Source organism: Ruditapes philippinarum, unplaced genomic scaffold, assembly GCF_026571515.1.
Source record: "Ruditapes philippinarum isolate M1 unplaced genomic scaffold, ASM2657151v2 ctg3247_1_1_1_1, whole genome shotgun sequence".
NCBI lineage: Eukaryota > Metazoa > Mollusca > Bivalvia > Venerida > Veneridae > Ruditapes > Ruditapes philippinarum.
In genome coordinates this window covers 83,364-99,303 of record NW_026863213.1, presented here as the reverse complement: position 1 = coordinate 99,303, position 15,940 = coordinate 83,364, and the positions used below count along the sequence as shown (strand labels likewise).

General features: G+C 32.6%; 1 protein-coding gene across 3 annotated transcripts; it reads left to right on the top strand.

Annotated features, from left to right (window-relative positions):
• The first annotated feature begins 809 nt into the window (after positions 1-809).
• On the top strand, positions 810-15,041 carry LOC132721493 (uncharacterized). Of its 3 annotated transcripts, none has more exons than XM_060705807.1 (7): positions 810-877; positions 4,936-5,386; positions 6,302-6,373; positions 8,350-8,557; positions 8,783-8,833; positions 10,009-12,430; positions 13,135-15,041. In XM_060705807.1, the coding sequence occupies exons 2-6, from the start codon at positions 4,976-4,978 to the stop codon at positions 12,411-12,413; spliced, it is 3,147 nt and encodes a 1,048-aa protein (XP_060561790.1). In that variant the 5' UTR covers positions 810-877; positions 4,936-4,975; the 3' UTR covers positions 12,414-12,430; positions 13,135-15,041. The 3 variants fall into 3 exon arrangements, with proteins under 3 accessions (XP_060561790.1, XP_060561788.1, XP_060561789.1); XM_060705805.1 differs by lacking the exon at positions 810-877 and adding an exon at positions 2,622-2,894; XM_060705806.1 differs by lacking the exon at positions 810-877 and adding an exon at positions 2,622-2,894 and having other exon boundaries at positions 10,009-12,455.
• The last annotated feature ends 899 nt before the right edge of the window (positions 15,042-15,940 follow it).

Below are 15,940 nucleotides of genomic sequence, written 5' to 3'. Positions count from 1 at the left end.
TATAATTAAGAGAACTAAAAATGTTTTAAGTATACTGGCAACTACTTGCTGTTGAAGAGGCACAAGCTCATAAATTCTAGCAGTTGTCGGGTTCTTATCAAGAAACATATGTTCCTTATTTCAGTTATTTTAGGCATTAAATTATGCGAAATGAAAGAAAAAGGAAGTATAAAAAGTCATCAGAACCAAAACGTTTAACAAGTTGTGTTTCATAACAGTTACGTGATATATGTATCGATGCCTAAACAGAATTTGTAATAGGCTTTATCAAAAAATAAGTTCATACGTGTTGAAATTTAATTGGCCTATTTTCATAGGATTGTGAAAATGATATTTAAAACAGTTATTTATACCAAAATATTCAGACAAGAGAATCACCTAGTTGAATGATAATATGAAATTATCAACACTTTAATAATTCAGTTGATATTGCGACTTAAAGCTACATGCACCCAGATAATCCAAAATATTCCAATAAAATCAATCTTTAAAAAAATATTACTTAGAATTTAGGAATGTAATAATATTAAAGATTCAAGTAATAATTGACATGTTTTATGTGGTTAATGACTGACTTTTTCAACATTATGACTATACTTCTACTGCGTTACTAACGCAGTAAGGGCTTTTTTGCACATTTTTACCTCATTTTAGTAATTTACGTGAGTTGTAAGTGCAATTATTTAGGAGTAAATTGCTTCCTTTTGGTAACTTCACATTATTTTACGTTTTCACATTCTTAAAAATTTTCATGAAAATTTGCATAAATCTGGTGGCGTGCTGCTTTAAATCTATACATAAAAGGCAGACATTTTAACCTAGATTACTGTTTTAAATCCACAAGATAGGGAAGTCAACATGGATTAAACAAGCTACGGTAACATATTTAAAGCAAGTTTAGTTTTGCCTTTTGGTGAATTCGACCTTTGATTTTACACACTTTTTAAAAAATGAAAGTTATTTAAAATTGTTGTATTTACTTAAAGGTTTAAAAGTTCACATGCCTCGTCTTTTCTATAAAACACTTAAACAACAACAAAACATGTAACATTTGCGTTTGCCGTGACAACATGGACTTGTCATCCAGTAGTATTTTGACGTCCATATAAAATACTAAATCGAGCAAAAGAAGCAAAAGATGCCTCAGATAGCTGGCCAATTGGTCACTATCTTGAAAATATAAAAGTACACAAAAAATAAAAAGCAAAAAGCTTATGAGAAAATAAAAATGAAACGTTTCTGGGGCATGACGGATCTTTAATAATATTCCGACACGTAGAAGGCCTTAAACGATAATGTTGATTTGAACAAACATGATCCTCCATGCAACAACCTTGATTTACCTATCTTATCAGAGCATGTTACTGTAGTAGACGCAAGCGACTCGGTCGAAATAGATCATCTAAATGAATTCTTATTTGAATCAGTTGATGTCATTGAAGGACATCTTACAGACTTTTTCAATAAATGTTTCTGATATAGGTTATATTTCCCAGAAAAATAGGCTTACGGTTTTATCATACCAATCCTTAAAGGGAGACAGGCAAGTTTTTCTTCGTTTTGCATCTTTCATTGGTTATTCTGTAAATATCCTCAAAATGAATACACTAGGCAGTCATAGATATCCTTATAAAGAATAAAACTTGGACTTTACAAAATGTCATTTTAGTGTGGTTCGAGTACATACGATCATTTTTATATTTTGTCATTAATTTGCTTGAGTATCCCTTTAATAAGGAGTTAACATGGCCAGTACAATTATATTATTGGCAAAACCCAACCTTTGATATTTCGTTGGGGATATGTATGTATATATTTTTATATATGTATACACTTTTCAGAGATGTTTGCTTGCTCTATATACAGTTATTGTAAATTGATAACTACCATATCAACTTCGTTTTATATGTTTTTTCCGCCATTTATATTATTTAATGGCCAGTTCAATTTGAAAGTGCAGTTGTTATTCTTGAAAATTATTGAACAGAGAAATCTTCTTTAAGTCCAGCAAAAAATACAACAAATTGAAATGATAGCATAAAGAGGCGTTACCTTTAGAGTTATCTTGAACAGTTATTCACTGGTGTATTAACAAGAATTGAGAAATTGTTCGCAAGTAATTATATGCTACATGACTCCCAATTCGGTGATATATTTGCATGTATGATCTGATAGAGCACGTTCTTTCTCATGGGTACAAAAATCATTAGACTCCAATTATCGACAAGCAGTGTGGTATCATCTTTGATCAGATTGAAAACTCCTGAAGATATTTCGGGCTATGAATAATATATTTAAGTCTGGTGTTAAACTGTCTAACCTTTTCTCTGATTTTAATAAGCAATATTTTAATGGATAGAAGAAAAGGCCTTAATTATCTGGCATTTCTATTTGTCGACTTTAACTTTTTCTATAAGGAAATGTCCAATCAATAAATCAGGTATAGTTCTTTATGATAATTGCTGTTGATATGCGAAGCATTAGGAGTATTAAGGATTCTATAGCAGATTTACATACCAGTTTGGATTTAATGCTAGTAGTTAGGCTACGCTCCCTTCGCAGCTCACTGAATACACTCACGTTACTTAAGACTTGTAGTTAGGCCTACAGTTCACATCATCTAAGACTAAAATAGTGGTATCCCGCCATAGGGGAGTGCTTCAATGTAGTGACATGTCTACCGCGTAATTAACCAATCGGCATCGACTTAAATGAAACGTCCGATATCTGAATTACAAACGCAATAAACCAGTAAGGAAATTGACAACTTTACAAACGTGCATTATTTATACGCACCTAACTTACTTTAAACGAGATTAATTCAAGTTTTGTGATACATTATGATATTCATATTTTCAAGAAAATGAAAACTGAGTGTAAAAATGACGAAATAGGTAAGTTATGTACAATTTTCTACAATCTTAAATCGTAAAATATAATTTAATTACCTTTTTTAGTACGACTTATGTTTAATATAACAATTGTATATTGTTTTATTAACATCGATAATGCGTTTAAAAACATATTATCTTGTTATTGTCTTGTAAAAGAGGAAAAGAAACATACATGTATATATAACAGTATGTTCAAATAACTGTAGTAAAAATAAATTTTGTATGTAACATAATTGCATTATTTGAAATAGACGGCTCATTTGTCAGGTAGACTGTAAAATTGTAAACATGACTTATTCCCCTTGAATTTTCAAATCAGGTTTTATTTCTTGAATATAACAAAACAACAATATACTATGCAGTAGAAATCTGAGTGTAAATGGGCTCAATTTGCAAGCTTCTTCATAAAAAATGAAACTAACAGAATATATTCAATGTGACATGAATAGAAATATGTAAAAATGCGAAATTATCAATGTTAAAAAGATTTCAGATTAGTAAACCGAAAGAGTTTGGAAAACATTTGAAAAATAATACGAAAGTATTTTATGATAGATCAGTAGACGGGAAATAATATCAAAACAATGAGTTTGGAAAACATTAAAAAAAAATACGAAAGTATTTTATGATAGGGAAATAATATCAATACAATGTTGATACATTTTATTTCCGGGTTGGTTAAAAGGTTTCATTAAACCTCTTCATAAATATCTATAACTGTCAACAATTATAGCGGCATTTTAGTTTTAAGTAGATTTAGAAATTATTTGCATTGTTTGCAATTGTTAGGAGTGCTACATCCGATATTGCAATCTATTAAGAGTTGAAGCATTATCTTAAGGTAACAAAATACACAGACAATATTCAAATGTAGTTAGCTAAAATAAAATTTCAAGGAAGAAAATTGTAAAACTAATTATCGGACAGGAGAGTACGTGACTGTCGAATCATATATTTAATGAACCTATGTACAGGGTTTAAAAGCATCCTTAAAAAATCTAGAATATTCAGTTTTTATACTCTCTCTCCCTTTCTCCCCTTCCCCCTCTCCCCATATCTCCATCTCTCTCTTTTTGGTTTGTTAAATTTGCACCAATGTTCTTATATCTATTACACATTCATGCGATAAAAGTTAACTGCGACTGAAAAGTTTCTAATTTCTTCCTCGAACACTTATCGAAACTAGACAAGAATGCTTTAAATTGCCTGTCCTAGTTTGTTATGTCTAATGTTTCATATGCCGAATAACATTCATATTTTTCGTTTAAAACAAAATGTATTTATACATCACTTGTGTGTCATCAGTGTACGTGTGACATTGTAATAATGCGAAACGTATACGGAGAAGGAAGGAGAGTAATACGATCGGAACTTATTGAAACTTTAACTTGTAGTGTTTGTCCTTTAATTTCTTTTATAAATTGTAAATTTAATTGAGAATGTTAAACCATAATATCTTGAATAACCTTTATCTATTTATTCATAATTTTTATTTTTTTTATCCTATTTATATTTCACCTGTTCTTTGCCATTTGCGTTGGCTTCGGGTCAGCACTTGAGTCATGATGTTTGTGCAGATTCGTAGCCAAACGCAAATATTTTTAAACGCACTAATCTTTTCGGAATCACATTGTAGGCCACTGTCCAAGAACCAATAACTCTAACATGATTTTTTTTGCAGAATTAAATTTCCTTTACAATATATACTTTAAGAATTCCTGCTGTTGTATCTATCTCCACCACCATTTGTCGAATTCACGTGAAATTTGAAACACGTTTTTTTTTTTGGGGGGGGGGGGGGCAGGGAGGGGAATGTGGGATCTTGATTGACGGCCGCTGCCAAAAATTTATCGTCCTTATATCGAATTTTGAATTATACCACTTTGCTTTCATTCTATTACGATTAAAATGAGATACTTAAATTCCACATGTTGGAATAACAAGAAATTAATCGGGTACATATTAATCTATTCCAAGGATGACTGTTACAATTAGTTTTTATATAGTTTATTTATTTTTCAAGACATTTTTACGTTTATAGATCAAGTGATGTAGATTTAACAACTGGAGAAGTACAGAAAATGGCATCTAGTGATCAGATCTTGTTTGAAAAGACGTCTAGCAATCGCGTGCACTTATTCCGGTTGCAAGTACTCATTATAGATGGAAGCCTCCCAGTTTTGAGAAATATATTCGACCAGGCCCTGACTGATCAAGGCATAACTCTAAGTGAATGCTTGAAACAAGAAAAGTCAACAATAGACCGTCTGAAAGGCCGCGTTATAACTCCTGTTCAATATGACATATTGTTTCCGGCTTGTGGTAAAGACCCAACCACGTCAGATATGGACATCACGCTTATCATTTGTCTTCTAAGGAACCTGAAATGTTTCGGTTTGAAAACAAAGACATTTAACTGGAACGCAACACCTTTACCAACTGATGTAACACTTGAGGCAGATCTTTGTCGATTAAAGGCTTCCCGAAATAATGTAAGTGTGGTAATGAAATTAAATCTGTCATTTTATTTAAGCTTTCATGAATGTTTTAACATTTTATAAATTTAATGTTAAAAACCACAAAAGATATTATATTTCACAAAATGCAAAAAAAAAAAAAAACAAAAAAAAACTCACACACACCACACTCCTTTGAGAACATATTTGATAGCATGATCTTTCGTGTACGTTATCTCGACAAGAATTTATTAAGTATGATTAATTGATAAAATGTTATTTTCAATCTTATAAATTTTTAAACTACATAATGATGAAACGTTAATTTTTATCAGATTTTCGTCTGTATGGGACATATCTCTTAAGGGGTATAAACTTGAAAGGTGGATATATCTAAGTAAAGGGTAAATGCACCCTATTCCGTGCATTGATATTTGCAGAAACACAGGAGAGCGCATTTTAGCTACAAGCCCGCAGAGCGAGGGGTTTAAGAAATTCGAGAGCTTGTGCAGATAAAGGTGCCTTAGGCCTATTCTTGCATACAACTATACATCAAAATCGATGATTCCGCGTTCGTTATCTCTATTTCCTATAAAAACATTTTTGTACCATGCTCTCCACGTGCTAGTGCAATGTCATTCGACAGTAATGCTTTGATAAAAAAAAACCTACCGGGCCGTCTTTGCATAAAGCTGTTGCTAAGTCACGCTTTTTAAAATCGCGCAACAACAGCACGTGGTCACGAGAATCACTTAATACTTGTTTGTATACCTGCGTGTGCAGTTTGTATTCAAGAATGAAGATTAATGCACAATAGTTCAAGATCAGTAACATTTTTACATTTATTTATACCTGTAAGTTGTTTAGGAAATATTTCAGAGGAAAAGTTCTGTGTCAAAGCACTATAACTTATTATTGCCAAGGCATTGACAATTTGAGTTCTCATTTCAGATCAGTCATATATCGACAACAACTGGAATGCAACCCGGTGAATTTACAACTTGGTGGAATGATATCGAACAGGTAAGCACTTTGATTGAAACATTGTTTACCATCTGTAGGACCTTTCAAGCTATATTTCTTTTACAAAACTGAGAAACAGAGTATCATTTCATATTAATTATCTAAAGGGTCCGTCACACCATGACGTTCTGGTCAACGCTCTCAGAACGTTTCAATCGTTCAATTTTTGAATGTTCTTGAATGAGTTCGACGCATCTAGCGTGTAATTAACGTGCGTCTAATGCATAACTTGCGTGTGTCTACGGCACGAGAAGCGTGTAACAGCGACCAAATAAAATACGTCTGAAACCCATAAGCGTGTGCTAACGTGTCACTGGCGCGGGGCGACAAACGTTGTGTGTGACTAACGAGTGAATAACGACAGACAAGCATCTTGATAGCGTGTTATTTTAATGGCTAAACGGGTAAAAAACGCTGAAAATTTCAAAGTGAATTTAGTTAATCTTGTAAGTTTGAATAGTCAGCGTCATGACGCTATGTAAAAAAAGATTGGGGTGAGGGCTTCTCCTACTAGCTACATTTGTTTTTCCAAATCATTGATGTCTTTATAGCTATGATTTAGTCCAGTCGGGGTCTTCTTCTGTGTGGATAAATGTCGGGGCCTTCTCTGCGGATGAATTCCCTCGATATGTTCAGCTTTGTTCAGTACATCTACTTGATGCTTGGCTACAGCAAACATATATAGCCTACTAAATCTTTCAGGATCTTCAAAGTAGGTGTTCTCTAAGATAGCCCAAAATCAAACCTTGTGAAACGGTCGAATGACGCTCAAATGAAGCTCAAGTGACTCCCAAACGTTCGTTTATCTTTAGTCACACGTTTTGTGCGCTTAAAAACCGTTTAGCGGTCGTTGACAGCTCGCCAGTGAGTCGCCAGTGAGTTGTTCACTACAAAGCAAACAATTAGCAACAACCAAGTAGCGAATGAGAAACGACTGACTAACGATAGCCGGACGTGTGCAATGCTAAACGAAAATTAGTAAAACGTTCCATGAACGTTCTTAAACTTTCTTCAGCGTTTAAAATTTAAACGTTGAAGAACGCTGGTCCGAGTGAGAAGTTTTGTGCATGTTTTTTTTCCGAACCACCAGCGTTCTACGTCGATTACCGGCGATTACTAATGTTCACTGGCGTTCACAGGAACGTTCTTCTGGTGTTATTCCAGCAACCATGGGCGACTATCAACGTTCCCTCAAACGTCATGAACGTTGAACGCTGAACAGAGCGTCTTGCTGTGACGGCACCATAAGACGGCATATTAAATATGTAATGCCTGTAAACATGAATAGGGCATAAAACTATATATAATGAAATATTTTCATAACTTCTAATAAATATGTCGGCTTATTTGTGCCATGTCGTGTTTTCTCTTCGCTTGGCGCCAGGCGAAAACACGGAAATATGATAAAGTGATCACTTTGTCGTATTTTTTTACTTCTATATGTAATGACTAACAACTGCTATTTACTTTGAAGACATTTTTATCAGCTCAAGAACATGTAATTTCCAAACCGATACTTTCCCATATTTTGCAACTATCAGAACTCCTCAGGTTTTGATGTTCATGTTCGGTCAACAACCATATCATTCATTAAGGGGTTTTAAAATTACTTTGCATAAAAGCGCTGTATCTAAAGACACTGCATGTGTTGTTTGCAAGAATTAAGTCCCCAGCTCAAATTTCAAGGTCGAAAGTCATGGTTAAGAAAACTTTTCACAAACAAAAGCTTGTTTGTCAGTTAGAAAGGTTGTGGTTTTACATGTGCTTGGTTGTCAAAAAAGTACACCGTTGGCTTTGTTTGTTTATATTTTGTCCTTCATTTTTCATGCTTTTTTAAATAATAGCGCCCACTACAGAAACCATGCATTCGTTGGAATGAAAAGGTCGTGTTCCTTAACATGGCCAAGCTGTGATGAACTTCAAAAATAAATGTCTTGCTAATCTAAAGTTAGAAAAAATTCAAACTTCCTTTTTAGATACTTGTTCGACTAAGTTCTCCAGCTCTGAATATTCGGAAAATAATTGAAGATATAAAAACTTGCCCTCTTGATCCGGAGGAAGATAAAAGGATACAGGAAGAAATAGAAAAGTGGAAGAAATATGAAGCAGATGTTGATCGATTGAAAGAGGACATGACAGAGGTAAAGGCTGATATCGAGGAACTGAAAAGGGGACAAATTGCAGGTTTGTGATAGAGTGAGCTATTCGAAATATAATATATGTAATAAAGAGAAATGTCTTTACATGCAATGTTTACATACAACCCCGGTGACATCAAAATTATCGCTTTAATCATTGCCACCATATCATGTTTTTATACAATTATTTTATTTAGGACAAGAAAAGTATACAACAAAAATATATAATAATGATATTAACCAATTTTATAATATCATTTCATTTTATTAGGTAACTTTTCCGTACAGACAGAGGAGGAAAAATATCAAAATCGCAAGAAGAGTAAGTAAATTTGGCTAAATGTTTATATTCAACAACATATATTCATTGCAAATAAACCTGTAAGTTTTTACTATTGAAAATGTTATGGTATATATGTTCAGCGAACATTGTATGCGGGAAGACTGTACTGAATAACTTTAAAATAACTTGGTACAAATGTCCAGCACATAAAGACAACATGTCGCGACAAGACCCATGTCGCTACCTTAAAGGTTTAGTTCACCCTTTTAAACATTTTGGTGTCATTGGTCACTTTTGCGTGACAGCTCTTGTTGGTTACTGAATAGCGTTTCACTATTTCATGTTTCGAAAAAAAGTAACCACTATTTTAAGTGTGATTAAAAAGATGTATATATAACAATGGTGCTATATCATCACAAATATTATAAAGAATTCGGCATTCAGACCATCAAAACCAGCACTTTTTTCAACGGATGTTTTGGCAATAACATTGCTAACTTCTTCTATAGTTATCTTGGCATTTAAATATAAATCTTCCTCATCTTCAGTTTCATAACTTCTGGTAGAGCCTACGCAATCATTGAATACAAGACATTCAAATAAGCAACCACTCAATATAGGCTATGTTACTACGCGTAACGCTAGGTTTCTTTTTTACTTTTTTCAAGGCTTTCCATAATTCATCTACATTTGTACAGCATTCAATCTTCTTTTTTTTGCGCTGCTGAACTTGTTAGGCATATTTCTTTAAATGATTTTATAATCATGCTGATACTGTTTTTTTGATTGTGTATTTCTTTACTATCTATTTTAAAGGTATTCGGCGGCGTAAAATGGTGTAAATTATTTACTAGTCTAAGCGACTAATCTTAGTGATTTGCGAACAGGCATTCCATTACCTTGAATTCCTTAGTCCATCTAAAGTCAATTAATTCTAGGAGGCTTGTAGAAGGTTAAGCAATATTTAAAAATACATCACACAAGTACCATTCAAGCGAACTTTATATACGTCTTGTTTTCACTCTATACGATGTTTGACAAATCCGTTAAGTTATTGATATGAATATTGAAGAAAACTGCCTTACAAAAACACATAAATAAACAAACGTTATTGACTTTTGCAAAAACACAAGCATTGCCAAACTTTATCAGTAAGCGTGTTAAAACTTGAAAAGAGGGGAAAAGCATCAATTCCCTACTCACTCTCATTTCAGAACTTCAAAGCGACTTGAATAAATTCTACAGAAACAAATGCAGTTCAATACCTCTCTCACCGCTTTTTGATGAAATAGAGACACCTTTAGCTGGGTTTTATGTGATGCCAGATATGGTCGCCGTTGAGCAGGAGTCTTATACAAGTGACAAAGAAATACGAACCCCAATCGATTCTTTGAAGAGTCTGTTTTCAAACGAAAGTGAAGATCAGCAAGAAATATATTTATCAGCTGATGCAGGTTTTGGAAAAACTGCTTTCTCAAAATATCTTGCAATCACGTGGTGTCAAGCTCATCGCCAAGACAAAAACTGCAAACGTTTTAAAGATGAGGAGCTAAAAGCTTTATCTGACTTTGATTTCTTATTTTTAGTTTTATTAAGAGATTGTTCCACAGTTTGTAATATTGACGAAATGATTGAACAGCAAATCACCAACAGACTTCCACCGTCAGCATCAGTAGAAGAGGTTTTATGTAGGGAAAAGTGTTTGATTATATTGGACGGTCTTGATGAATGGACTCACCCTGATAACGGCTGTAGCGACATTTCAGAAAAAATACCACATCGGTACGTACGTGATAATTGTGTTGTCCTAACTACTACTCGTCCATGGAAGCTTGGAGTTTCAAATCTGAAAACAAGTGAAATAACAAAAAAAGTCGAGTTGGTTCAACTTACTACAGAATCTAGGCGCAGTCTAGAAAGAAATGCTATAAGTAAAATGACCGGTATCCATGATGACGAAATATTGTCGAGTAAAATATTGGAATTGAATGACGTAATACGTGACCGAGGCCTTAAGCACATGCGAACAATTCCACTTCTTCTCATGTATATCATATGTTTATGGTGTAATAAAATTCCTGTAGGAAATTCCAAATATGAAGTTTACACCAATATCATTGAATTTCTATTATCAAGAGCAGCAAAGAAACATCCAAAGGTAAAATCGTCTAGTGAAGCTTTTGCCAGTGATAGACCAGTATTCTTCTTGAACCATGAATTTTGTAAAACGTTTTACTCTCTTCTAACATCATTAGCGGATCTAGCTTATCAAACATTATTCAATGTTGCAAGGGAAAACACGTTGATATTTGACCGATCGGTTGCTGAAAACTACCTCAAAGCAGACGACATGCAATTTAGTCTAGTCTCAGGAATATTGTCAGAAAGTAGAGCTAGAACTTTAACAAAAGAAATCAGTAAAGTATCGTTTGCACACAAAACTGTTCATGAATTCTTTGCCTTCATATTTATAAGTTTGCAAAGTGATGCTCAGAAAATTGTTCTAGAAAAATGTAAGAGTGTTCAAGACATTCTTAACATGTCGGTCATATTTGAATTTATAAGTGAAATGAATGCTGACCTGATGTTTGCAATATCAAATGATTTAATGTCTGTGATAAATGGAGATGAAGTAACACATATCTATAGAACTAGGACAGGTGTCGAGTACATGTCAAATAATCCACTGTACAATATACAGAACATGTTCATATCGTATTTAAAAGAAAAGCCTGAAAGTGAAAATATGCAATTAAGTTTGCAAGACGTTTTCATTTCCAGGAAAAATGACCACAATGAGCAGTTACAACGTTTGTCAAAACAAAATAAAACCAACATAAAATCACTTCAAATAAACACCTACAATACTTCCACCAGTTTACGTGAACTTGTCGAGCTATTTTCCCTCAAAGACTTAAGTCATATCCAGAAATCATACTATTATGGTAGATGGAAGAAGAAAGCTGAGATAAGATTGTTGCTATTTCCCAGTGTACAAAGTGTAACGCTGTCGTGGGGTGAATGGACAGAAAATGATACAGAGAATCTGGGTGAAAATTTTGCGCAATTACAAAATTTGCAGTGTTTACATATTCAATGGTTCAGGTTGTCTCACAAAATACTTGAAATAATTTTCAAGTCTATCCAGGATAAAAAGTCAATGAAGGCATTAACATTTAACGAGTTATTCTGTAAAGAGCACCGCCGCCGTGAGTGTAAGGGATTGAACTTGGATTTGTCTAAACATTTAAATCTAAAGAAGTTATACTTAGAGCGGTTACCTACGTTACTACTAAATACCACAACACCGACGTTAATAAATGTTGAGTTGCGAGGAATCATTCTAGATGAAAATTCATTGTTGCTGTCAGCTGTCATGTTGAATATTGAACGCGTGAAGCTTTGGGAGATAGAAATGCCTGCAGGGTGTTTAAATAACTTTATTGCCGAGCTGGAAAATCTTCCGCAGTTAGTCACAGTAGAAATGTACGATATTATACCGGAAACAGAATATACATGTGTTAGAGAACATATTCGGAGTTCTAAAGCATTTGATGTGACAGCAGACGACCACTACATGGTGTTTGAGTTCAAAACAAGAAAAACAAGTGAAGAATAGACAAGGAAGTAAACAAGGTATGGAAGTGGCTCATTTAGACAGGTAGCGTACGGTGAAAATACCAATATTTTTTTTACAAGAAACTAAACAAAAGATCAAATATCAAACTGTTGTATTTGATTAGTACTTTTAATTATGAGACGATGTCAAATCGTAAATATGTAATTTAGATGACCTACAGAAGGTTGTTGGATCTACTCGGATATCCGTCCATGCCGAAATATGTAATTCAAATGACAATTTCCATTATCACCGCCGTATGAACACATTTGCGGATGTTTGTCATTTCTAAATTTTACTATTTCATGTTAAAATTTAATTTCGGCTTAAGCCCCTTGCAATGAAATAATTTAATTTAAATTTCTGACCGCTTGTGTTTGAAATAAAACAATTAAGTTGGCTTATAAGATTGATGGATCTTCTCCAGAGTCGGACTGCACCTAAAATATTGCCATTCATATGAGTTAGAGAAGACCGGTGTATCTTTTTGGATTTCCAGTCGTGTCTACCTTAATCAATTCAGTTGCATTTTGAAGTATTAGCATTCTAGGAATCCGCTCTAGATAGAAACATCACGAGCAAATGTGAAATGTCATCGTATGCCTAAACAATGTAGGTTCTATTTAAAATAAGTTCTTTTAATATACAAAGGTGCTTGGTTTTTATTTGCGCTAAGAGCAATAATTATGTTTTTGATTTATTAATGTTTTCTTTTTTGCAGAAGATCAGCTACAGTTAATCTTTAGGGACAATGTTAAATTTTCTTCTACGAGAGTTCAATAGAATGGATTAACTCCTGGCTTCGTGTTCACAATGGAAAAAAATCAAAACAAAATAAGGGCCGAATGGTTCTGATTATACTTTTATTGTTTTATGGATGCTAATTGATCATGTTAGATTACAATTAATTAGTTTATTAGCATAAATGCTGACTTGAAAAGAAATAACCTTATTTTGAGATAAAATTGAGGAATATCAATCTTTAAATCGTACCTTGCAAAACGGAAAAAGGGCACCAAAGGGTACCGCTTAGAAACATGTTGCCTTACCGGTTTTTGTTTTACATGGTTTCAGTTCCAAGCTTAACATTAACATACAAGGAGGAAGAGATAAAACTAACTTTTGCATCACATGCTTCTTGTATTTGTTTTTACGCAATGATTTGATTGATATCTACAAGGAAAGTTATACAAAGTCTACTATCAAAATTAAAGAGATCCTGCAATGCAATACAATGCAGTCAATAATTAAGACATTTCCAGACATTCACACAAATGAAACTTTTATATGAATATTTATTATATTTAGATATAACACTTTTTCTGTGTTTTAAGAACAAGATAATCAAGCAAAAATGGTAAGAAAAAATAGTCTATATTTCAGATGATTGTCAATTCTGAAAACAAAATCATATTTATGTACATAGATTTATAGCCTTGAATATGAGGAAGCTAGTCAGGTTTGAACTCTGAGTATTATTTTGATGTTTGTGATACTTTTACGCTTACATTTTATTAACTATTTTACTGCACATGCCAGCATTAGTGTCACATGTGAAACTTGAAAGGTTGTACTGTATATAAAAATCAACGAACAAATGTGTGCATCTTCTGTTTAATTTTTAAGTTTTTGTATCTTTATTTTGATTTGTATATTTTTCACGATATATATGTATATAGTTATAGTATATGGATATTCAAATTTATTTTTATAAATGCTGGATTTATTTTCATCGAGTGATATGAAAATATATATTTTATGAGTGACGGTAGCCACGAGTAAAATATGGTAATTTTTATACCACAAGATGAAAATAAATCCAGTATTTATAGAAAAAGTCTTGATTTTTTTTATTATTTACATTTTTCTCTTTTTTGACATTACAACTTGAAAGCTTTCCCCTGAAATTTTGTGTATAGGTTAAACTTAGAAGAGAGTAGTCCGGTAAGAAACCCATGAAAATGAATGTAGAAAATATGTTTCACTGCAATGAAAAATAACCTTTACAATGAAAATATGGAAAATGGAAAAACTCATTTTAGTTCATCAATATTTCTCAATAATATATTCATAAATATGTAATAAAAAGGATTATTTCAGAGTAAGAGTAGGAGATCATGATTTTGAACAAATGTATAAATCTATGTAGTCAAGGATCTCACGAGGCTCGGGGCGCCGAGTAGAATTATTGAGAGCCAAAAACAAGAAATAGGCCAATACACTTTTACATTTACAATTTTATCAATTTTTGCCTAAACCATAGATTTTTCGTAATTCCATGACGTTATCAACATCATATCATATAACAGTTTTAACAAATATAAATTTCGTATTTGCTTGGATTTAATTTTGTCATTTCATGCAGTTATTACAGCATAATATGTACAGGTATATACTTACGATGTTTACAACAGTTACTATGTATATAGATTCTATGTTAGTGTTCATCCGTGATGTCCTTAGAAACTTCGACGGGAGCGTTAGCGACAGGAACAGCTACGGATGAATACTAACATAATTTGTGTAAAGCTTTATTTGGTTTCATAGATATTCACTTTATTATACGGCGCTACATGTTTATTTTACGAACGCGGTTCTATTACGCACTATGAAAAATAGAAGGTTTGATATAGATCTAGTATCAACTTTTGTTCTTTCTATGAAAATTAACACAAGAAATGCAGCGTTTTCATTGGATGACAAATAAAGCTGGACACTAAATAATAAAATTATCATTTGATCTTGAAGTTTCTGTATACATCATATTTGTCACATTATTTTGTTTATATCCATCAATTCCGAAAGATGAAAATTTAATATCAGCACGTTACTACATTCTATGGTGTTCTAGTATTATGACGTCAAAGTGACATCATTTTAAGACAACATGTTTTAAGACAAAATGATATTCACTATAATTGTACATAGTCCATGACATTTATGCATTATCTACGTATATGTTTGAGTAATTGAATATTTTATTATCAAGTATGATAAAATATTGTTATTTATTCACAATATTTCAAATTTTTACGTACTTCTTGGTGCAATTAAGGCGCCTTGCCTTAGATTAATATATGAACCATTTTTTACTATTACAAAAAGTAGCATAATGGTATCATGTGAAAATAATAAGCATAAGTTAAAATGAAATACTTGCTCGCATAATATCAATGCATTTATGTATAAAATGCTCTTAAACTTATTAAAGGACCAGTTCATGAGATTATTTTCTTTGAAAATTGAATGGGTTTTTTTAATAAAAAAAGCTTATTTTTATTTGATTTAAAGATAGAAAATATGTATTTAGTGTGCTTATAGTGTTGATAGACTACAGTATACGTAGTTTTCTTATGTATGGTTGTGTACATCTGACAAAGCTCGTGATTTTCATTGTGTTTAAACTGTTAACACCACCTGTTCTCATTTAATATATATCAATCAGTTATTTGTGATAATTTGAAAAAGATATTTGAAGACAAGATATTTTCATAAAACATGTAATGTTATTATGATAAGAATCATGG